Source organism: Harmonia axyridis, chromosome 6 (genome assembly GCF_914767665.1).
Source record: "Harmonia axyridis chromosome 6, icHarAxyr1.1, whole genome shotgun sequence".
Taxonomy (NCBI): domain Eukaryota; kingdom Metazoa; phylum Arthropoda; class Insecta; order Coleoptera; family Coccinellidae; genus Harmonia; species Harmonia axyridis.
The window spans coordinates 33,267,973-33,294,085 of NC_059506.1; the positions used below are offsets into that span (position 1 = coordinate 33,267,973).

The following is a 26,113-nucleotide window of genomic DNA, read 5'->3' on the forward strand; positions in this document are numbered from 1 at the left end:
GCTGTTCGAGGAGATCCAAACTCGATGTTTAGTTGTTGTTAAAATTCCTAGAGCACGTGTACGCCGAATTTATCGCCAGTTGAGTTAATTTGAAAGAGGTCGAATTATTGGTCTACGGGAGGCGGGGTTGTCATTTTGAGAAATCGCTAATCGTACGAACAGAAATCCAACTACTGTTATGAGATGTTGTCAAGCGTGATTTGATAACGCCCAAAATCAAGGAAGAGTAGGTACCGGACGTCGAAGGGGCACAAATGAAGTTCAAGATCGATGTCTAAGACTTAAGGCCATTAGAGACCGATTTGCGACAACTCGATCATTGGCTGATGAGTGGTTAGGAGAACAAGGCATTTCCTGTACCTGTCCGAACGGTTTACCGCCAGATAGGGTCCTTTGGACTGCAGCGTTATCGACCCCATCTTGTGTTACCTCTGATGGTTGAGCATCGCCGGCAACGATTACAGTGGTGCAGAGAACGTCAACATTGGAATATGGAATGGCATCCAGTCGTCTTTTCTGATGAATCTCGATTCATCGAGAAGGTTTAGACGACGTCGGAGAGAAAGACGTGAACCTCAGTTTGATGTTGAGCATCATGTACACCGGACAGTAGGCCTTATTCGAGGTAACATGATAGCGCTGCGTTACCTTCAAGAAATAGTGGAGCCATATGTTCTCTCTTACCTTAACCGGCTCAAGAATCCAATATTTCAGCAAGATAATGCCCGACCTCATGTTGCCAGAGTTAGTTCAAACTCTTTCGAAGCGACCCATGTGAATCTTTTGCCATGGCCGCCCAGATCCCCCGATCTTTCGCTCATAGATCATATTTGAAACATCATGGGTAGAAGGCTTGGAAATTTACCCCAGCCCCACGTACTTTGGCGGATCTGAGACATGAAGTACAGATAGCTTGGGATAGTATCCCTCAAGAAGAAATAGACCATCTTATTGCATCAATGCCGAGACGTGTTGGGGAGTGTATAGATAATCGCTGTGGACAAACCCATTATGAACTAATTTATTAAAAAAAATTGTAAACCCTTCGTTTTTTTTTCTCGAAATTTCAATCATTTACTCCTTGCTATACTATCTATGTTCTATCAAAAAAAAATTCAATTTAAACAGCTCCTTTTGGGTGTTGCAGTTTCTTTGTCAGTTAGTATATATATCTATAAATCGAATTCTCTTAAACGAAAAGTGAAAGAAATGTGATATGCCCAAAGCTTTGAAGGTATTTCTCCACCACTCAGCTCAGACCCCCCAAGATCCTTTCTGTTCACCTCTCCACTCTAAAAATGACGAAATTTCTCGGTCTATTGCTAGTTGCTCTTTCGCCAGGAACACTACTATCACCTGCCCGACATTTCGACACTTGGATAGTAAATTTGGGCTCTTGTTTTGATCGACTTTCTACGCTAATTGTTACGGATGTACTTTCGTGGTCGATCAAGGTTGGGGAGATTGTTGTTATTGGCTCTTATAATTATTGTTATTGTTTAAATTCGTAGTTTCGGTCGAGTGGAACAGGTTGCTGGAGTAAACAGTGGCCGCATTTAAAATCATAATGCATTTTATGTCGAATTTTTCTGCATGATGTGTAGAGTCGCAGATGGTAATTCGTAAGTGGAAGAGACGGGGTTTCTGACAGTGTGTAGGGGTGTCACAGGGGTCCGTTCTGAGTCCTGGATTGTTTAACTTTAGCCCATTATGCAATTTTACTTTGAAACTCAAATTTTATATACCAAAAATTGACACAAATCAGGCTCAATCCGATGAATCATTAGACATTAGAGAAGGTTGTCTATTTTTCTAGTCCTAAGATAACTGAACTTGAAATTTATCTAAATTTTCGAAAACACACTGTATCTCGAAAACGAGAGTTCTGAGGTGACCTAACATATCATTATCTAACTCCCAGAAATGTCTTCTACCTTCCCCTGATACCCTGTATCTATCTACTGTATGCTTTTTGTAATTATTGGAATTATTGGAAACAAAACTCAAATGGAAAATAAGGCACAAAAAATGATAGTGTTAAAAATTGAAAATTAAAATGCGAAGGGGACCATCAATAATCAAAATTATGTTCTGCAATATTTACATTCATATCACACATTTCAAACTGAGCAGTATATTTTACCTTCAAATGTTCGACAACGAATTGAGAAAAAGTAAAAATGTATTGGTGATTTTGTAGAGGGTTGTAGCCCCATAGCCTCCCTCTGGCTACGCCATTGGGGTTCGATTGTTATCGGATATTTTCAACTCGCTGTAACGAGAGTTGTAAAAGTCGATAGGAAACACATGAAACTAGAGTTTTTGAGACGTTGGTGATTAACAATAATTGATAACAACACGTGTTTCGAGTTGTTTGTAAGAGTTACGAAATAAAACCGTTGTTACCAATCCTGAGAAGGTTTCCTTGTTTTCACAGTTACCTGGATCTTATGAAATTTTTTAATTCATCATCGAAACAAAGACAACAATTTAATACCAAGGTTTATCATTTCCATAATGTCTGAGAATGTAGAAAACATTAAAACTCAAATATTTAGGAGTAATCATAAGAGTGGGAACTAATGAATAGAACAGTAAGATTTTTATTGGAGATAAAATAGATACAAGAGTATTTTTATATTATAATTTATAATTAAAACATTTCCTGTCAAAGAGTAAACTTTTGATCAGACATTTTATGTGTTCGAATACAATCAAAAACCTTGTGTATCAACCGAAAATGCGATTGTATTTCATCACGTTTTGAACAATTTTATGACCTTTCCTTAAATTTGAATTGATGTCGTCATTCCCTAGACAGAAGTCGCTTGGTTTCAAAGGGATCGGTTAGACGTGATTCGAATATTCGAATAAATTCCAAAATTGAGGACATTCACTAATGACGAAATATATTTTTTTTTCAGATGATGAAAACAGAACAGTTGGAGACTGCATCATCGTTTTCCAGCAGATAAGGTGAGTCATATCGGGAATATGTTCATTTAGCGATGATGGGAAGTGTAGGTAACGGTAGAATTTGTATCTTATTGAGAAATACGTGACTGGACGTATTTTCCATAAAAAACGTTTTGCGGTTAGGTTTTCTCGAATCCCTATTTGTGAGTTTGGATTCAGCGGTTATACTTTGAATTGATATTCGCGTATCTCATTCGCAGATAGCCTCAATCTTTGTTCTTGTTTCTGGGCGATATCAGAGGAAGTGATATTGTTGAAATTGCGCAAATAAGAGTTCATTGGAGGTGAAATATGTGGAACCATGTTGATTTGAATATTGAGCGATTTCGCTGGAAATGTGGAACACGAATCTTTTGAAGAAGAGTAGAACACATATAAAAATTTCCGTATTCGAATCAGATGTCAGATCTATTGTCATAGTCCAAGAAAATGATCAATGAAATACGAATTTTCAGGTTGAAACTTGAATTTTCGATATAAGTTACTTTGAAGCATCTAAAAACGAACTGTGAAAGGTTTTTTTGAATTCACCCCCGAGAAGGGGTGAAAAAAAATAAAAAAAGTGGTTTTTTTGAAATTTTGGGGAAATGGTAAGTGTTAGAAAAAAAAGTTTCGAATAAAAGTTGTAGAGCGTAAAATTTTACATAAAAATGTTCTCATAACTGTTTTTCCTAAAATTGAAATTAACTGAGATAGGATAGCTAGAAGCTAGGGGATGATAACAGGAACTTTAAAAAATCATAAGTTGTTGAAAAATTGAAAAAACTCATAATTTTTTTTTTTAAATTACTTATATGATTATAAACTTTAATTCTAGAGAAAATTTTTTTTTTTTAATTGTTTATAAAAAAGTTATAACAATTTAAAATTTTTATTTTCAAATTAAATCAACTTTAACTGATGAAAATATATATTTTTTTTTTAATAGATTAATATTTTAAGAAATTGACCATACGCGTTGAAATTTAATTTTTACCTGTTCTTTTCAAGCAGGTATAAAATAATTTACCTGGTGAAAGATATTGTGTGGTGGCGACTTTGCTTTTACTACCGATTTCGGTACCTCATGCATGGAAAATAATGTATTACATCAAATTTTGGAGTCGATCTGAATCAAAAACTTTTTTTGGCGAAAAAATATCCAAGGTTATAGTCTTGGTTTTTTCGAAAAATACGACCGATCGAATTTGAACTTTTTATGGTGTATTTAGATAGTTTCGAGGATGTACATTCCGAATCAGGCATCGATTTCGATCAGAAAAATTTGTATACACATTTAAAGCACTATTTTTCTACAAAATTAGCCATATCTCACCTCTGGGAAGTGCTAGGAAGAAACCGATGGTAGATGTATATTCAGAATCGAAAATTCTGCATGTAACCAAATTTTGAACGTGATCCGCCGCCATTTTTTTTTCAAGAAAGCACCCACAAAAAAAGTCTGATATGGTACTCAAATGAAAGGCCTCGTTGGGAGGAACTCAAAAATGGTCTAACTTTCGATCTGGGATCAACGGTTCTTGAGTTATAGCAGTTTTTTGGGATTTCAAAAAAAATTTAAAAGTCTGACATGGTACTCAAATGAAAGGTCTCGTTGGGAGGAACTCAAAAATGGTCTAACTTCCGATCTGGGATCAACGGTTCTCGAGTTATAGCAGTTTTTTGGGATTTCAAAAAAAATTTAAAAGTCTGACATGGTACTCAAATGAAAGGTCTCGTTGGGAGGAACTCAAAAATGGTCTCACTTTCGATCTGGGATCAACGGTTTTCGAGTTATAGCTGTTTCAAGAAAACACCCACAAAAAAAGTCTGATATGGTACTCAAATGAAAGGTCTCGTTGGGAGGAACTCAAAAATGGTCTAACTTTCGTTTTGGGATCAACGGTTCTCGAGTTATAGCAGTTTTTTGGGATTTCAAAAAAAAATTTAAAAGTCTGATATGGTACTCGAATGAAAGGTCTCGTTGGGAGCAACTCAAAAATGGTTTTGGGGCAAGCATATCCATATTAAAAATTTCAGATTTATACCACCAAAAAAAAGCTTTTTTTTGATTCAGATCGACTCCAAAATTTGATGTAATACAGTATTTTCCATGCATGAGGTACCGAAGTCGGTAGTAAAAGCAAAGTCGCCGCCACACAATATCTTTCACCAGGTAAATTATTTTATACCTGCTTGAAAAGAACAGGTAAGAATTAAATTTCAACGCGTATGGTCAATTTCTTAAAATATTAATCTATTAAAAAAAAATATATATATTTTCATCAGTTAAAGTTGATTTAATTTGAAAATAAAAATTTTAAATTGTTATAACTTTTTTATAAACAATTAAAAAAAAAAATTTCTCTAGAATTAAAGTTTATAATCATATAAGTAATTTGAAAAAAAATTATGAGTTTTTTCAATTTTTCAACAACTTATGATTTTTTAAAGTTCCTGTTATCATCCCCTAGCTTCTAGCTATCCTATCTCAGTTAATTTCAATTTTAGGAAAAACAGTTATGAGAACATTTTTATGTAAAATTTTACGCTCTACAACTTTTATTCGAAACTTTTTTTTCTAACACTTACCATTTCCCCAAAATTTCAAAAAAAAACACTTTTTTTATTTTTTTTCACCCCTTCTCGGGGGTGAATTCAAAAAAACCTTTCACAGTTCGTTTTTAGATGCTTCAAAGTAACTTATATCGAAAATTCAAGTTTTAACCTCAAAATTCGTATTTCATTGATCATTTTCTTGGACTATCAACCAATAAGTTAACATGGCAACGACGAAAATGATACACTTGTAAAAAGGACATAAAGAGTAACACTAACTGGACGATTCACTGCCAGTAGCCTCCTGAGTCCTTTACTCTCCTTGTCTAATTTTTTTCACTTCTTCAACTGTTCAAGATGGCGACCGATTTAACAGCTTTCAAGTGATTTATTCTCAGTTTGGTTTGGCAATTCATCATGAATAGACTCATGCCTGAACAACGCTTGCAAATAGTGCAATTTTATTTCGAAAATAATGGTTCTGTGCGGAATACGTATCGCGATTTTCATAAGCGAATTTTGTTTAGCGATGGAGCGCACTTCTGGTTGAATGACTACGTCAACAAACAAAACTGCCGCATTTTGAGTGAAGCTAATCCTCAAGTGTATGTCGAAACACCGTTACTTTCAGAAAAACTGACTGTTTGGTGCGCTTTATGGGCTGGTGGAATCATTGGTCCGTACTTCTTCAAAAACGATGATGGCCAGAAGTCAATGGTGATCGGTATAGAGCCATGATTACATACTTTTTCATTCCTGAATGGAACAACCATGATGTTCAGGAGCTGTGGTTCCAACAAGACGGCGCAACATGTCACACAGCTCGTGCTACAATCGATTTATTGAAAGACACGTTTGGTGACCGCCTAATTTCACGTTTTGGACCTGTGAATTGGCCTCCAAGATCTTGTGATTTAACACAGCTAGACTACTTTCTGTGGGGCTATGTAAAGTCATTGGTCTATGCGGATAAGCCATAAACCCTTGACCATTTGGAAGACAACATTCGCCGTGTTATTGCCGATATACGGCCACAAATGTTGGAAAAAGTCATCGAAAATTGGACGTCCAGATTGGACTACATCTGAGCCAGCCGTGGCGGTCATATGCCAGAAATCATATTTAAAATGTAATGCCACAAGATTATCTTGCGGATAAATAAAATTCATCGTTGTTTTATTGCAATTTAAAGTCCTATAGCTCTAAAAAAAACACCCTTTACATTGGACAATTTCATTTTTTATTATTTCATTTTCATTTTTCCTTTGTACCAAAATAGATCACTGCTGGTCTCTATGAATTCATCTTTATTCTCCATCATTCAGAATAATTCACAACTTCGCATACGTTCTTTTGTAGCTCTCTCGTCACGTTTGCCAACTAGCATATCTAGCTGCTCCACGTTTCGGGATACTCGTATCTGAAACGAAAATATTAAACAGTAGGGACCTATTACAAATCCTTGGGGTACACCTGATTTAATATTCCTTGTGGCGCCCTCGTTTCTTTCTTTCTCTGAATTTCCCGTTTGCTATATTTGGAATCTTTTTACTAAGCAGGGGAAATCTCATGGACGAACTATAACTTATGAATAGTCGAACAGTGTGAGACTTTGCGTTAGAAGAACCTGATCCACCTCACTATGTTTCAGATCAGAAAAAAACGTTTTGGTCTGTGACGAATAATTCACGAAAATGCTTGCAGTTTGGCGATTAGTACATTATTTCAGAAATTATAGGTGAAAATCTGAATTTTTCGAAAAAAAAATGGATGAAATTCCCGAGGCTGCAACTTCGCCTGAACGTAAGCTACGTCCTTGAAACCTCAGTATGTTTCAGATCAGAACTTGATGTTCAAAAAACGTTTTTATTTGAGGGGTCTCTGACGAATAATTTAGGAGATATAACGGTTTTTAGATGCAAATTCAATTTTTTCTCAAATTTAGAGTTCAAATTTCCTCAAAACCGGGAGCTCTACGCAAAATCGGTGAACGGTGTCAATACTGGCACCGCAGAATTGATTCCCTTATCATCTGCACATAGATTTCTTAGGGTTTCAATCTTCCTAGGAAAAATTTGGTGTATTTTAAATAGACTTAGAACTGGTCATGGTCGTTGTAATAGTACCCTCTTCAAATGGCATTCTATTGATAGCCCACTATGTGAGTGTGGTGTAGAAAAGACCATTGACCACTTGGTGAATGATTGTCCGATTTATAAATTTCATGATGGTTTCCAAGCTATCCATTCAGTTTCAGATCCTTTTTAAGAATGGATAGTTAACTTCGAATCGATATAATGAAAACTAATATTTAGTACTCCTTTCTGCTTTTTTTTTTTTTTTTAGGATCCAATTGGAAATTATAGAGTCGTCAACCGATGAAGAAAATTTTGTTTTGGTTGAAGAGAAAGTCCTTCAATATAAATTATGTCAGCTCATTCTGTAAACGTTTACACAAACCAGTCACTACACCGGTACGGGGAGACAGAGTTTTTGCTGAGGTTTTTATCTGTTCTCTTGTGTCATACGTTGAAATGTATGATGCCCCGTTACATTTCCTCTGCTAATACTGAGATTCATCGACACAAATGCTTGATTGTTTGAAATTAATAATTTGTATTGCTCTTTCTCAAAAGAATACATATCTATATATTATGTTGTAGAGAAAAGGTCCTGGAACTGAGCCTTGTGTCATTCCTGCTTCTACTTGTACTATTATTGATAGTACTGCGTCATCTACTTCGACTCTCAATTATACATTTTGAATTGTTCTTTAACGATTTCAAGTTGCCGGAATTTTGAACCCTCACCTATTTCGCGACGTATACGCTTCCGCCGGTATCGAACGAGGGTAAAACCGCTTCCGGACGTTTCTGCAGCGAGATAAATTATTCCGGGGGCCGATAATTGGCCGGTTTCGACCCGAAGGTCTTCGCCGCCGGGCTCCGACCGTTTCGAAGTTTCGAAAACGCTCGCGAAACCCGAGTCGGAGGACTAATTTATGGGGCCGCGATTAATATTCACGCGTTCATCGCGCGCGCGGTCGAAAGTCGGGCCTCGTTGTTTGCCGGAAAACGAAACGTTGGGGGGGGGGGGGGTGCGGGTTGGTTCTGCGGGTCCGAGACCGAATTTTCGGCGGGCAGGTATAAAATTTGCACGCATTTATTCCGCGAAATCGCCGAAAATTGCCGTCGACAGCGTATAATGGCGGTCGATTAACGAGAATGGGCCCGTAATTTATGGAATTTGTGTAAATGTCGAATTTGATGGTTTGCGCGGCCGTCGTTAATTTTATAGTGTGTGTGTACGTATGTGTGTTTACGGTTAATGTGACGGGATTAGAGAGGGCGCGGTGGTATTGCGTTTAGAACGCAGCGGTGTGTCGGCAGAATTGCCTATTGCGGCTCTTCACCCAATACATCACTCAATAAGTTACGGGCCCAGGCAGTGAGAACAAATTTTTTTCTTTAAAAATCTACTTTAGTCGTCAACATAGTCATCTTCAAGAGTACCACATGTACGCCAAAGCTTATCTCACTTCTTAATACCTTTTCTCTGGAGATTTGTCTTTAATCTCGAAATGGGCTGCAACATCGGCAAGCACTACTTCATTAGAGCCAAATGAAATTGCTTTTCTAGGAGCATTCTTTGAGGTCTACAGAAAGCCTGTAATAACTAATAACTGGGGGCAGATCCGGTGAATTAACTAGGTTGTCAACCAGAAATTCTTTCAATTTAACTATGGTTCTTATCGATGGATTCTGGGAGAAGGTATTCCTCGTATGCGATTGGAATTTTCAGGTTCCTCGGTGGCTTAGTTGTTAGAGCGCTGGACTAGTGATTCGGAGATTGCGGGTTCGAGTCTCGTTCTAGGAGGTACTTTTTCCACAATTCGAATTTTGTCTGCACGCCAAGGAACTATTTACCTTCTACAATAAAAACGTCATAATTCGACTGACAAGATCATCGAATAGTTCTACATTTACTCCGCCGCAAGGAAAAGTGTTGCTATGTTGACGATGAATTACTTTTCCGTCCGCTGGAGGGAAAAAAAGTGTTACCTAGCTAAGGTTTCACGGTTTGGCTTGATATTCAATCAACTTGGTTCAAGCTCAAGTAGGTTGAGCATGACTTGAAATCAACTTAAGTCAAGTAATAGTTTTTCAATGTCAAGTCAGTTCATTATTTATTAAATACTTAATTAAAAAACTATTACTTCACTTGAACTTGAGTTGATTTAAATTCAAGCTCAAGCTACTTGAGCTTGATCCAAGTTTTTCAAGTTCAAGTTAAGCAGTAGTATAAATACTTGACTTTACATTGAAAAACTACTACTTGAATTGAACTTGAGTTCATTTCAGGCCCAAGTCAAGTACATAGGGTGAATATCAAGTCAAGCCTCGAATTCCTGATCGCGAATGATGTTTCAACCATCGTTTCACCAATAAATAATTCCAGTTCCGAAACTGATAAACGCAATAGGTTCGCCGCCTCATCTTGAAACAAATAATTCTTGTTGCCGCACCCCGTAACTCACCCCACAAGAATATACAACACTCTCAGTCGATATATCTCTACTAAAACACAACGTAACCCTGCCCCGAAAGGGAGAACAACACGTCGGTCGTAAAAATCGAATATTTCCAATTTACAACCCTTCCCCAAAGTCATTAATCCTTCTCAACCCCTGCTAGAAACCCGAGGGGGGATGGCCGGGCGCTCGTCGCCTAGGGGTGGAAGAATTTTTACAACTCTATAGTCTCTACATAGAGGAGCGCCGCGGTCATTGAACCCCACAGTAAATTCGGATATTAACCCACATATATTAGCGCAACCCTCTTCACGGGCCCGCGGCCACAGGGGTGGTGAGAGTCCACCCTCCGCGCGCCCCTGACTCCCCTCGCACCTAGCGACCAGATTTCCGGTTACCAATTAAACGTAATGGAGGTGTGCTTAATGCGATGAAACTCGAAAATTTGACGGCGCCGGCGATTGACAGCGTCGCCGCCGATCGATGGACGTCCCGGCGGTGGTTGTAGCGTCGCGAATGAGTTGTCGGCTCGAAAATAACGACTAAGGTTCGAATTCCGCGGTTTGGTCCGATCGTGTGTGGTGCGCTTTAGGAAGGATTTTTTGTCGAGCTGACGGAATGACTGAACTGGCGAAAAGTTGGTTGATTGGTTCAAAATATGCGATGAATAATCAGTTGGGTAGTCTTTTTGACATATTTTGCGTTCGAATATACCTCTTTTACAATTTCTCTTTTGATGTCTCCTGATATTGCTAATGTAATTTTGACCTAGGAGATTTCTACAGATTGTAAATCATTCATTTCCGTAGGTTATTCTATGGATTTAAGTCCGATTGTAATCAAGCATCCTTTATACGAATTTATCTCTTGACACTGCGCTGAAAAGTTATGTACTAAATGTTGAAGAGGCATGCTTTCAAGATTCACACATACACTTTCCTTATAATATAACATTTTTTGCTAAAAGCTTATACGACCGGATTGTATGCAATAATGGCGCAATTTTAGTGGTAATCTACATCAGGTGAAAAACCGACTGGATCATGGCTAAATAGCCTGAAATTTACAAATTTGCCACCCCTAGTACCATATCACCTTCAATAAGTTAGTAAAAATGTGTTTTTAATAATTACACCCTGGACTCATTATGTGTTATTTCAATGAAATTCGATGTGTATGGATTAATCACAAAACGGAATGTTTTACGTGAAGATGATTCAATTTTAATATACCTACACATATCGTCAAAAGTCTTGGACCAACTAGGTTTCCCAAGAAATAAACGATCTTTGTTCTGGAAATGAAATGAATATTTTCCTCTATTTCAACTGCAATATACTTGATAGAAAATCTTTGTTTGCTAGTCTTTGCTTCATGAAGGATGAGACAAAATAGGAAAAAAAAATTATCGATTATTTATTTCTGAATAATTGAAGTTATTCCACAACTGAATCCAAATTCAATAGTCCGTATTACCACATCTCCTTCCAATCAACAGCCCAATACGCCACGGTATCCCACGAATCAAGTCATTAATGAAATTTTCAGGCATATCGTTTTATTCTTCCTGAAGGGCTAAACTCAACTCCTGAAAGTTAAAGGTGGGTTTTGGCGATTAGATATTGCTGTCCCTAAGTAATCCCATACGTGCTCAATTGGATTCATGTCTGGTGAGTTTGCTGGCCAGTTCATTCTCTGGATATTGTTCTCTTGAAGATTGTTTAGAACTTTTCGTGTACACCGCACACGAAAAGTGATGCGTTATCATCCTGATGAATGAAATTATGCTCATATTCGTTACGCAGAGGAACAATGATTGGTTCAATGATGTGTTCTACGTAGATGGCACCAGTTATTGTTCGTTCAACGATAATAAGAGGGGTACGGCGACCGAAAAATATTCCCCCAGCTCATTAATGATCCTCCTTGAAAGGGCAGAACTTCTCGGGCAAAAATGAGTCGCTCTAGGCTGCCTGGACCTCTTCAAATCTATTCTCGTCGACTATCACTTTGTGAACCGAATGGTGACTCGTCCGAAAAAAATACTTTGCGCCATTGTGGTAAAAGCCATTCTTGGTGGTGTTCTGCCAATATTGCCGACGGTAGATCTATGTCCAGGTGATAGCCGAGGTACTCTTAAAGGTCTTCTTGACCTTTAATTTGAGAAATGCAATAGTTTCCTATAGGTTCTGGTTGAGACTACCAGTCTATAGGTCCTTAAAAAATTACTCGAAGGGCTGTTACAGATACCGCTCGATTCCTTCGAGTAAAATTTGCGATATGATGGTCTTCCCTTGCAGATTTTACTCTGGGTCAACCAGGTACTGGTCTCCAGGCAACGCTGCCGGTTCCCAGGAAAAGAGCCACTATGCACCTTACTGAAGTTTGTTGAATATTCAAACGTTGCGCAATCTGGTGGTTCGACAAAGCTTCTTAATGTAGGGTTACAATACTTGCCCGGTCAAACTCAGAAATTGGATGTCCTGGCATTTTCCAGGGAATATTCCCAATATTACAACTCTTGTTATTCGCTGAGAACTGAACTTCGAGTACACCTGTTCTCTCCAGAACAAGAAACATTTTTTGCTGGTTCATTGTTTGCATTTAAGTGATAAGGTAGTGAAGATTCCACACACAAAAAATTGTCATGTTACATTCAACAAGTTGAGAGTTTATAGGGAAGGCTAAGACTTTTGACGATGTGTGTGAGTTACGCAGCTTGGCAAGAGATGATTAACTGCTTTGTAGAACCCGGCATCGTTTATGCGATTAAATTTCGAGAATACTTTCCATTTCACGTCAGCGATTCGCCACAATTCCTCCACCAATTCTCCCTGGGGTAATTTCATAAGCAGCATCCCACGCTTATACCGCCCACCAACCACAATCCCGTCTATTTTTTTTCCAATTCGCGAAACGTAACGAAACCGCCTCCTGCGTCCTACATGCATCCGTCAGCTAGTAAAACCGCCGTTTACCGCATTTTCCACGTTTTCCGCCCGGGCTCCCATTCGGGTCGCGCCCGGCCGCCCCATATTTCGTCCCTCACGTCCGCCCGCCGACCCCGGGGGCGGCGGGATCGTTAAACGCCACCTCTGTATGCGAAACAATACGCGATACCGCCACCGCCGACCTTCGTGCCTCGTAACCCGCCGGCCCGACCCCTCCTACGCCGCTGTACGTTCGAATTAAGTCAATTTGTATAATTCCCGACCCTTCGGTGGGGCCGGTCCTTTATCCGGGCCACGCGCCCGTCGCGTTCTATGGTCCCTTCCCTGGTTTAGCCGCTCTGTGGTTGATGCCGGGATGATTTGGGCTTAGCCGTAAGGATGGGACCAGCTGGGGGTGGATACCCTTTTGGCAATCATTAATTTGCTCGCGTATTATGAATTTCGGGTCCACGTGTTCGGTTGGGCGGTTTGGGGGATGTTGGAGCAACGTTGGTCGTGCAGAAGAGCCTTGATGCCGTTATTATTATCAACTCGATAAAAATTCAACCAAATTCAATGAAATAAAGGTACTGAATCGAGAGAGTTTTTAGTTTAATTAAAAAATATACAGCATCAGGAAAAATAACCCCCCTCTCTCTCTCTCTCTCTCTCTCGTTCTCTCCATCTCTATCTCTTTCCCTTCCTATTTTTTTCTGCTCCTTCCTCTCTCACAAGGTACTTCTTCTATTCGAGATGGATTTTGCATAATAGAAATGAATCCTTGTAATGAAAAATTCTCCTCAATTTGGATTATAACTGCAAATGCAAGCTTGCACTTGATTATTATAGGTTTCATAACATTTCAAAAACTGTTAACTTCAACCAATGTAGCATGTGTAGATGAATCTTAGTATTAGCAGAGGAACAAGGCAATAACATTTCAACGTATGATAAAAGAGTACTGACAAAACCCTCAGCAGAAAACTCTGTCATTATCTGACATATTTAAATTCTTCATCCAAAGAAAAGCTTTCACATTACAGTTTCCATTATATTGATCCAAACTTGGCGATCCATTCTAAAAGAGAAACTAAAACTGAATGGATAGCTTGGAAACCACCATGAAATTTACAAATGAGACAAGTAGTCTCCAAATGGTCAAGTGTTCCTTCTACGCAACACTCACTTTTTGGGCTTTCATTAGAATGTCAGTTGAAGAGCATTCTTTTGCAACGACTATGACCAGTCCTAAGTCTATTTCAAGTACACCAAATTTCCTAGGAAGATTAAAACCTAGAAATTTATCTGAAGGATCAACTATAAAACTGTTATTTAAGACACAACAAGAGCTCCATTTTCTTGTCACTTTCATCAGATTGAAGGAAGGTTTAAATCCATGAAGGTTTACGTGACTTTAATCTGTCAGTTCTAGTATCTGGGAGGTAAGATACAATTTGAAATAAATTCGGGTAGAAATTAAATTTTTTCCAAGATTTCTTGACTGAGACCTGTCTACGACTATGCAGCAGAAGTAAATGCGATAGCACTGGTAAACAATGTTAAGGTGTAGATCTAATAGTTTCACTGATAATCTTCATAGCAACGATAAGCTGTGCATCAATTTTATGAACATGAGCACTATTGAAACAAACAGAACAACAATATTCAGCAGCAGAAAAGGCCAAAGCTGCCCTACGAGGAGTTCTGGCATTAGCACCTCATGAAAACCATTATACTGATTTAAAGTTAGCGACCCCTTCTAAAAAAGAATCTGGAACTGAATGGATGACTTGGAAACCACCACAAAATTTATAAATTGGACAACTATTGACCAAGTGGTCAATGGTTTCCTACGCTACACTAACATACTGGGCTTTCAATAGAATGCCATTTGAAGAGCATACTATTGCAACGACCATGACCAGTTCTGAGTCGATTTAAAGTACACCAAATGTTCCTAGAAAAATTGAAACCCTAAACTTTCTCGAATGGATCAACGATCAAACTTTAATTGAAGACATCAGAAAAATTTCATTTCGAATGCCAAATTTCCTTGTCAGTTTCAATAGATCGAAGAATCTCGAGCCTTTTTTCATCGCAAACCTTGTAGAGTCAGTACGAGCCTGTCCAACAGCCACACTTGCCAACTTAACAATGGAGAATGCCATTCACGAAACGCTCCGTGTTGACCCACAATTTTCCCTGATGAAAACTGGCAAATAAGCCAACACAGCTCCGATGTGGCAACCTTGAGAAAACGGATTCTCCTCTCACAGTAAAGTATTTTCGCTGCCACGTCGCCCTAACAGCATTATACCCTCAGCAGTTCCTCATCCGACATCCTACACGGAAAATATCTTGGCGGAAACGGAAAGAAAACTCCCCACGTTCCAATTTACTTCCTTCATGTTAATGAACGTACCAGCGACTTTCGTGCGGATGAAAATGTTCTTGCTTTTTCATCTCAAAGGAAATTAACGTTCTGGTGGCGCAAAAATGGAGTAATTCGCCTGATTATTCTACATGGCGAAGAGCGGAATTAGTTTTGGTCGACTTTTCGTTCGGCGACGTGGAAAAACGTGGAAATTTATGTAACATACTCTGGCGTTTCTACGTCTCACGTAAGAATCGACGACGTGGCGTACGTTGCATGTAAATTCGTGTGGAAAATGTAATTTTTGCGCGAGAAGGGGGAGAATTTATTATATCGAACGGGTGGAGGAGGAATCGAGGATGAAAAACCGGGAAATTCGTTGGAATAGGGGTATTGGGTCTGCGGAAATCGGTGCTCTGGATCAATTTCCGGTTGTTCGTAATAGATGTTTCGACGAGGATGGAGCTGACGTTTGGAAGTACCTGTGGGTGTTAGATCACTATACAAATGCTGAAAAAGAAACTCTGCCGGTAGTTATGGCACTTTGCTTCTTCGTCGCTTGCTCTCAATAATAACACTCAGTATAATAATATTGATAATTTATTCCATCCCTTTCGACATATAAATATGTATGGGCACGTCAAAAAAAAAACAAAAAAATCAAATAATTAATACAATACATGCAAGAATATGAGAATAATGAAAAATAATTGTTTCACAATGGAGAAAAAATAAAACCAAAATTAAACATGCAAAACACTATCGCATAGGTACTCGTTAACACTAGTTACCTTACCCACTATTATTATTATTCTTTGAATTTCAAAGTCTTCTTGAAAAATTTGGGCATAAATTAAAGTCGAGAAAAAATATTCTTCAAGAAGTAGCTGTTGCTTCATGTGGTGCTGATGCCAGCACTCTTCATACGTCAGGCGTGGCGTTGGTTTTCTTAGGGTGCTGAATACTGTTGTTCTGTTTGATTCAATTCTCATGTTTATAAAATTGATGCACACGTTTCTATGAGAATTATCAGTGGAACTATTAGATCTACACCTTCACATTGCTTACCAGTGCTATCACATATACTTCCCCTAATATTCGTCGACAGGTCTCAGTCAAGAAATCTTGGGGTAAATTTCATTTCTACCTTATTTCCAATTGTATCTTACCTTCCAGATACTAAAACTGCGAGATTAATATCTACCTTCTTTCAATCTAAAAAAAAATGACAAGAAAATTTGGCGTTCGGTATGGAGTTCTTGTTCTAGGTTTAAATTTCCTAGGAAACTTTGGTGTATTTCAAATCGACTCAGGACTAGTCATGGTCGTTGCAGTAGTATGCTCTTCAAATGGCATTTTATTGAAAGCCCAGTATGTGAGTGTGGCGTAGAAGAAACCATTGACCACTTGGTGAATACTTGTCCAATTTATAAATTTCACGGTTGTTTCCATGCTATCCATTCAGCTACAGATTTTTTTTATAGAATGGATCGCTTACTTCAAATCAATATTAGGGAAACTAACATTTATCACTCCTTTCTGGTTCTTTTTTTTGTTTTTAGATTTAATTATGAAATCTTCAATAGTTGGTGAAGAGAAATGATCGAGAAGATTTTGTTTGAATGAGGAGAATGCCTTGAAATACCTTAAATTTAAATATTATTATTATTATTACTCTGTGAACTAATACACAAACTAGTCACTGCACGGGGAGACAGAGTTTTTGCTGAGGTTTTTATCAGTGCTCTTCTATCATATGTTGAGATGTATGATGCCCCGTTCCCATTTCACATTTCCTCTACTAATACTGAGATTTATCTACACATGCTTCATTCACTGAGTTGAGTCTATTTGATAATTTTCATCCATCCTTTGATTCCAATTACGTTCAGATCGAATTGAATTTATGCTCTCGGACAATTTCTCGTCAGAATTTCAGTGTTCCAAGAAATGCGAATTATTTTAATCGAGGTTTCTGTTCCAGTAGATGAGCAGATAGTTACTTCACGCTTTGTTACGAAATATCGCAAAATAACCCGCGATGAATTGCTGGTAAATTATTATATTCCGGCAGCTGCCATCTTCCATCATAATTTGGCCGAGTTTTGGAGGTGGACAGGTTAATTTTGATGTTGAATAATGGGTGTTTTGTTGGCGAAGGCATTGAGGATGATTCGAGATGAACTTTTGGGAAAGAATTTCAAATTTGCTCTCAAATAAGTGGACATGGTCATACTTTTTCAATTGGGAGAGAAAGATTGAAAAGAATTGAAGCAGGAATTCCTTTGAATACTGATATGCTTATAAGAATGTTATCAATTATTAGTTCTATAATCGAAAAAAATAGACGATTTGATGTTTTGATTCTGAAAGAATTTATTTCTTTAGTTTAAAATATACCATAATATCATAACTTACAAAAAGAAATATAATATCATAGAAAAAAATAAAAAAAACTAAAATAAAAGGAAATAGCTTACTAACCTGAGAGAAATAAAAAACAATGTTATTTCTTCGGGTTTCTCAATTCACCCTTCTTGCAGCTGACTAAATATAACATGAGGTAGTTTGAGGTTAGAATCTTAGGCATAGAACATAGAAGTTACAATGTTGTTTTCCCTTAAAATAACAGTTTTATTTTTACATGCTTAAATGTTCGTCAATACTGATCCTAATGCCATTTTGAAAATTTTAAACTCCAGTGTTAACTCCAGTTAATTCCACATCGATTCTGAAGGCGTACACGTATTGAATTTTGCTGTCATTTTCTTATACATAGCGCCTTCGAAGGAATTAATGGGAAGTTTTGACAATCTCGAGTTTGATCGCGGTATAGTCTGAAACGACGTAGAATTATTGCATACGCCAATATTGCTCGACATTCCGTGCTACATTCACGTTTAGTAAGCTTAATGAAGGAATTTATTTGAGATCACTAAACCTGATCGTTGTTTCGTGAATAAACGTTTACAGATTGTCGACGAGTACAAACTGCACCTTTTTATAATTCATACATGTCAAGTTTAGTGGCCTACAGTACGTTCTACCAGTTAACAAGCCAAATGTAAACGAATCCTTGATGAAAGCTTTCCGATACAGTGATTTTAGGGAACACAAACGAACAATAAATTGATCTTTAACAAGTTGCCCCTATTTTAGGAAAACCTAATTGATTTTCTCTTTTCTTTCTAGGTAAGCCTCATTCATCTTTCAATATACACCAAATGAATTGTCTTTGTGGTAAGTAGAATGCCACCAACAAAACCGTATTCAGCTTCGATACACAACAATAATCTCTTGACATTCAATTTTACAATTGGTGAGTCTACCACATCGAATATTCGATGCTTCCATGACACAGTATACTCTATGCCGACCACAGAAGCTTGCGGTTACAGCCAGCTGCAATCGATTCTGCGTTTTAAGCCTTTTACACACGCATGCAAGTCAACCAACTTGGCTTGAACCGACTATGTTACTCTATGCAGACCACAGAAGTATGCAATTGCGGTTACGGCTAGCCGCAATAAGGACTGCGTTTTAAGACTGCTAAACGTGCATTCAAGTCTGCCAACTTTGCTTGAACAAGCTGATATAATTAGAGATTTATCAAGGCAAGTAGTTTGATATTTTGACCAACTACTTGACTTCGATATCAAGCTCATGACAAGTTACCTAAACTTAACTTCACTCTCAGCAGAACGAAAAGTCTCCGCTCTGCGGCTAACCGCAAAACGCTTAACTGCCATCCCGATGATTCTCCCTGAAATTTTCCAAATTCCGATCAAGCCCTCGCCGAACTTTTCGCCCTAATTTCAACCCGGAAAAACCGGCAGTTACCCACCAGCCGAACGACTCGCCTACTCGATTCGGCGACGCGATTACATGGCGCAAAAATACCGCCACTAAAATTATCGCGTCTACGCGGTTGTTGTACCGGCGTTGTCATTGCCGACCACGCTTTTCCCGTTTTTCGCTTGATTAAGGCACGGGACGTCCCGGATTCCGGATGGCCACGGTTGTGAGAGGGGAGGAGGGGGTGATTTGATGAGTCGCCCGGAAAAAAAAGAGCAATTTTCGTTCGATTAACGCGTATCCGCCGGAGGGTATGCGGTCGCGCGATGTGTGTTTCCGGCGAATGGAAGCTGTTGAATTGAAATTCGTTCGGTTCTTGTTGTACTTCTTTGGTGGGGTTGTTGTACGGCTTTGTTGTTCCACTGTTCATTATTTCACAGCCGTTTTGTTTTTATTGTGACCATATCGTCGACCAAATGGTGAAAAACGTAATAAATAGAAAAGGCAAAATTTGAGTGAAATAGATCCTTAATTTTCCGAAACCGGAATAAAATTTGTATTTTGATGAATTAATTGATTTTCCCGATGAGTTTACTATCCTGATGACAGAATATAAATAATCTTATCGAAGGGATGGGTTCATTACTATAATACAAGCGCAGAAAATCATGGGGATATCCCTTTCGACGGCCAAACCGAATATTCACGAATCCAAGGTAATGCTCAGTATCTGGTGAGATCAGCACGGCGTAGGGGATTATGAGTGGTTGAAACCGGCCGAAACAATCACAGGTGATCGTAATCGAACGCAATTAATTCCTTTGAATCGGGAATTGAAAGACAAACGGCCGCAATACAACGAGAGAAATGATAAAGTGATTTTACACCATGACAATGCTCGACCCTATGTTGCGAATGTGGTACTTGGAAACGTTGAAATGGAAAGTCCTACCCCTCCCGCCGTATTCTCCAGACGTTGCTTCCTCGTACTACCACTTGTTTCGTTCCTTGGCCTGGCTTACCAAAACTTCCGATCTTATGAAGAAGTTAAAATTTAGATCGATTTGTGAATCGTTTCAAAAGATGACCAGTTTTTTCAACGCGGAATTCGTACGCTGTCCGAAAGATGGGAGGAAGTAGTTTCCAAAGATGGACAATACTTCGAATCATGAAAAACTAGTTTTTTTTTTACAATAAAGCCTCGAATTTCGGAAAAAACGGCAGAAGCAAAGTTGTTCGGCTATGTAGTGCCGCTCAATTATGTAGACAACATATATTGATTGGTAATAGATAGGATGTTTTCAGAACATAATATTTTAATCTCAAGATAAAAATAAAAAGGTCAAAGGTGGTTTGAAGCAAACAATCTTGTATTAAACAGGGAAAAAACAAAAATGACATTATTATCACGTTCAACTGTGTGTGGTGAAAAGGTAGGTAATGACAATTTAGAGTAATTCACCAAACTGCTGGAAATATATACTGACAAAAACTTAAGTGAAAGGAACATCTTAATGAACAACTTGAAAGCGTTAATGAATCCAGCATATCCTACCAAAATGGACCCCTGCTCACCTCAACACTATAAAATACGTAAAACAACCCGCCAGTGTTCGCCGTAAACCGAAAACTCTCCAACTCAACCAAGTCTACTCTCCTCCGCCTAATCAAAACGAGCTCCTAATTCCCCAATCAAAATACCGCGTCGGTCCATCTCAGTCTCGAATCGCAATTACCACCGCCCGGTGATAATAAAGGTTACCACGCCGGTAATTACCGGCCGAGAATGCTAAAAACGGACCGATCAATCGGCCAGATAGGGTGTCGCGTGCTCCGACGGGGTTCGAACAACCCCCCCGCCGGGCCAGACCGATTCGGGAAGAACACCTTTTACGGGCGGATCGGGAGATAACGAGGCGACCCACGCTAATAACCGTTCGCTTCGGATTACGATGATTAATTTTCGAAGGCGCGATCATCAATCATCGCGTCTTGCAGCGTTTCGACGCCTGGATCGGGTTTCGTTTGCGGACGACGCTTGCCGTCTTCCGCGTTGGTGGCGGTTGTCGTCGCTTTTGTTTCATGTGTTAGGTTGAAAGATATCAGTTATTTTTCCAATACAGTCCGATCGGCGTTAAGAAGATGAGGTTTCATACTACAAAAACTTTCCTGACAGTTTTGTGATTAGTTGACTCAGTTTAGTTTGTGCTCGCGTCAAAGGTGGACACTAGCAAAGGGAAAATACAGTATATTTTACACTTTTCTCTCGATGAAGGAGAAAATCCATGCCTGGCGGCTGGAAATGTATATAGTGTTTATGGTCCTGATACTGATATAGCCAATCACGCGCAATTTTGTTTTCGACGATTCCGTTCCGGTAATTTCAATGTCAAAGATGCACCTCGCTCCGGAAGGCAAATTGTCGAAAATGTCGATTAAAATATGGATATTATCGTCATGTTAGCAATGTTTCGATTGCCCAAGAGCTGAAGATTACACAAAAAACCGTCTGTTGGTGACTGGTGATGAAAACGATGACTTACGACAACGTCAAGCGAAAACGGTCGTGGTAGAAACGCGCTGAGCCGACGGAAACGGTGGCCAAGCTAGGATTGACGGCCAGGAAGGTTTTGCTTTGTGTTTGGTGTTATTGGCAAGGAATTATCTACTATGAGCTTCTCCCCTACGACACAACTGTTAACTCGGAACTGTACTGTATACAATTGGACCGTCTGAAGGAAGCAGTCGCCAAAAAGCGGCCTGCTTTGGTCAATAGAAGAGGAGTTGTGTTCCATCAGGATAATACCAGGCCACACACATCGATAATCACACGTTAGAAACTCCGGGAGCTTGGTTGGGAGGTTCTTATGCATCCACCTTGTAGTCTGGATTTGGCTCCAAGTGATTACTATCTGTTCCTGTCCGTGGCGAACAATTTTGCTGGTGAAAAAATCGCTTCAACAGAGGCTTGTGAAAATCGACTGTCTCAGTTTTGGCCTATAGGGACGAGAGCTTCTGAGAAAGCATATTTACGAACAATTCCTCAGCTGTGTTAGGATAAACCATCCCCAAAAAGCCAAATTCCACTTTCATCCGAAAATTTTTAGATAGAAATATTTGTCTCAAATTTCCCATACCCTTGAAAAAATTTTTTTTACAAAAGTTCCCACCTAGGAATTTCATACAATTCTATCAACTGATTCGATAAAATAGATTATGAAAATGCTTGCAGTTCAGCGATTAGTCTGTTATTTGAGGAATTATACGTTGTAAACTGAAATTTTGAAAAAAAAATCGATAATATTCTCGAGGCTGCCAACTCTACTTGAGGCAAGATACGGACGGACATGAAACCTCAATATGTTTTAGATCATAGCTCCATCAATAACAAACGTTTTTATTCGAGGGGGCTTTGATCAATATTTCAGGAGATATAACGATTATTGTGTAGAAATTCAATTCTTCTGTTTTTTTTTTTCAAATTTCGAGTTCAAAATTTTCATGAACTGTGAGGTCGTTGAATAATTCCTCAGCAGTGTTAGGAAAAACGAAAGGCCCTAAAATTCTATTTAGTACTTATCTATTAGCAAAATGTGAAAATCATTTATTGACTGGTCAGCTGATTTCGACCCTTTCTAAAAAATTTTATGAAACTTTTTCACTAACAATTGGATGCATGTCTGGGACTGCCACGAAACATGGGACACCCTGACCAACCGGCCGAATATCGAACTCACTTCCGGTCAACCCGACTTCATTCCTCCTTTGTCGACGATCCAAGGACGTTTTCCCTATAAGAAAACGATAAAAATCCGACTTCCTCCTCCGTTGTAGAAGACGCTCTCGAAACGGCCTCGTAAAAACGTCGAGCCCTTCCCTGTTCGCGCGCCCGTATTGATCCTGCGACGGAGAGCGTCGCGACGGCCCGACCGAAACTCGCCCTTAACGCCCCGGTCGGTAAGGGCGCTTTCCCGCCCAATGGGAATTTCGTAACGGGGAATCCGCCGAACCTACTATCCTTCTGCAAATATTGCGCGCCGAGCGTCGAAGACGGCTTGCAAAGGACGCCCGACGTCGCTTTTCGTGAAGGAAATATTCGGGTTGTCGCGAAATTCCATTTCAAGTAGAAATTTTCGCAATTTTATGAATGCCAGTATTGAAACAGTCCAAAATAACGAAATAACGCAATTCGAGAATCACGAAATAACAGAATAGCACAATTTGAAAATAGCAAAATAACATAATAGCACAATAAATTTGAGGATACCAGAATAGCAGAAGTTAATTGAATATAATTATGTTATATGTTTCGGCATGTTCGTTATAATATTTCGAAGATTATTCTAAGCAAAATATAGTATTTAGAAAACCTAGATCCACGAATATATGAACAAACTCAAATCAACCATATTGACACAAAATGTCGGACAGCATTTTTATCAATAATTCACAGTGTTCTCACCTTAGCATTATCAAAAGTAAACCGCGATATTGTAACAGAACAACTATAGAAACAATAGCTGCAAACAATAGGTTCGAATAGAATTCACAAAATTTAGTTAAACAGAAAATATCACGAATAGCTATAAACCAAATATACAAAAAATTTCATTGTTTCCCAAACTTCGCTGATATAAATGAGAAAGTGAAGTAGCTGATAATCTTTCTATATTTTAGTATCGTAATGAGTTCATTACAGTTCTAAAAACAGTGCTGTAATGAACTCATTACAGCATTGTTCTCAGTTATGTTTTTCGTTTTGTGGTTGTCTACACTGACTTCCGATCCTATCAAATTTCAACGCACGTCATATTGTCAATATGATATAATTTGGATATAGTGAAATGATTTGCAACATCATTCGCAATTTCTCTCAATTCTAATGGTGTAAAATCGATTTTGTCAGACATAATTCACGAATTTAATGCGTAATTATAAATTATTTCAAAATTCGAAACGTACGATTCAAATTCAAATTCCGTAATCTGTCAATTTTCGTAGCAGTCACACCAACTGCCAAGATACTATACGAATGTCACCAGGATGTATAATCTGAATTTTTCATTGAATTTCGACAATATTTCACGAAACTCGACTGAAATAGAGAAAATATCGTCTAATATTCGTTGCAGAAGGCAATTCCAACACTCATGCGTTTGAAAACTCACTCCTTCGTCGCTCGTTTTTGAATTTCGCATTCGTGTTGGAATAGGAGGCCATTCTGCAATTTGTTTTAGAATATATTATTCCAAACTTAACCTAAATATTGACTTCAATCAAAACAATAAATAAAATATCAACGATGTTAACATGTTCAACTTGCGATATGATATGAAATACATATGACAGACAGGATATTCATTCAAAACTAGATTTAACGAACATCAAAGAGATTTGACTAAGTTGTAAGGAAAAAATATCGACTTTTTCAAGCAGAACTAAAGAAATCATGGACAGGACAGAAAGTCTCTTTGAGATCTCAGCTTAGTCCTTTAGATCTCTAAACTGTGTAGATCTGTGGACTAGGTTGGATTCTATTCATAGAGGTGTTGAAAAATGAGGTGTTTGAAATAATTGGATTGGAAGATTTTAAAATGGATTCCAGCAATTGAAAATATCAGTTTATTAGTTTGGTAAGTAGAACTAACATGTATAGCAAGCAAACATAAAATTTCTGTGAGATGAGCCTCGTCTTCTCTGACCAGTGACCAGCAGCATAACTCCGACAACACCGCACGGCAGTCCTCATCAAATATGTAGTCTGTTGAAGAACGGTCCAGAGCTATTCGGACACATGGGATGCCAGTGGAAGTGGACAGTTTTCCCATGTTTATTTGGGACTTCGCATAGGATTTCTGTTGACAGATGCCCGATTCTTGAGAACTTGAAAGCGTAGTAGGGAATCCTCGTGCGCTTCCATGAATAATGTGACGCGGACATCTTAGATAATCGTGAGAATAAGGGGTGGCCCAAGTTCGGCACGAAAAGTTTCTTCGAAAGAACAACAAACAGCGTCGAGGTCTTTCATCTAAGTCTGAAAGTTGGAGCTATGAGCTCACTTGAGGAAGTAGTAAGCGGGTGGAAACTTTTGATGAGGTATGATCCCGCAAACCTTGTTTCTCATTGATGAGGAGTGTGCTAATAAGAGTGCAAGATTCAAATAAAGTTCATTAAACTATGCTTGTATGCCTTCTTAAGGCAACATGCAGAGAACTATTTAGGGTGGATGTTATTTAATGCACTCAGTCCTTACTTGCGGGAAATTCATAATCATATAAAATGAAACAAGGTAATCATCTTAAATATTTCAATGTATTTTTTCAAATCAATTTAATTGTATTTTAATGTGAAGTATTAGTCGAAACAGTGAGTAGTTAACATTCAAATATTTGTGGATATTACTATATTTCAATTCATAGTGTGGATTGTAAATGAGTAGATGAACTTGCAGAAAGGGCATAGAGGTTAACTACTGTTGGTCCTGTGCTCTTCTGTAGGCTTGGAAAAAAACAAAATAAGGCAGTGGTTCAACAATGAGAGTGGGACACTAGAAAAACCTTCTGGAGGTACACTTCGGGTCTTGCTCAGGCAAAGAAATTTGTGGTGCTTTCTCTGACCTATACCAGGAAGCTCCTGAAGCTACACGAGCTGAACTTCTGGTAATGGTTGGTCTGCGGACTGGACACTGTCGGTAAAGATACTTTTTGTACCACATGGGTAAGTTAGCAGATCAGCTGATCTGCAAGCTCTGTGGAAAGGAAGTAGCAACAGCCGAACACATAGTATGCAAATTTCTGTGGCTGACTGCCCTAAGAACCTTATTGAGCTCACAAGTTTGTTCCGCCAATGCAGAAATTTACAAACATACCACCTACGTTGACTTGAATCTGAGGGCTAACCCGTGACAGGAAAGAAACATAGATTATGTGTTATATTCTTCAATGAAGTAAATATGCAAATTGATATTTT

The 26,113-nt window shown here is 38.6% G+C and overlaps 1 protein-coding gene across 1 annotated transcript in view; it reads right to left on the reverse strand.

Moving 5' to 3' along the window:
- Positions 1-6,835: 6,835 nt before the first annotated feature.
- Positions 6,836-26,113, reverse strand: part of LOC123683146 — a 28,364-nt gene continuing 9,086 nt past the window's right edge. The window contains exons 2-3 of the mRNA XM_045622045.1: positions 14,162-14,268; positions 6,836-6,934 (exon numbers count right to left, since the gene is read on the reverse strand). Of these exons, the coding sequence (XP_045478001.1) occupies positions 6,836-6,934; positions 14,162-14,268 (206 nt within the window). The remainder of the gene's footprint in view (positions 6,935-14,161; positions 14,269-26,113) is intronic.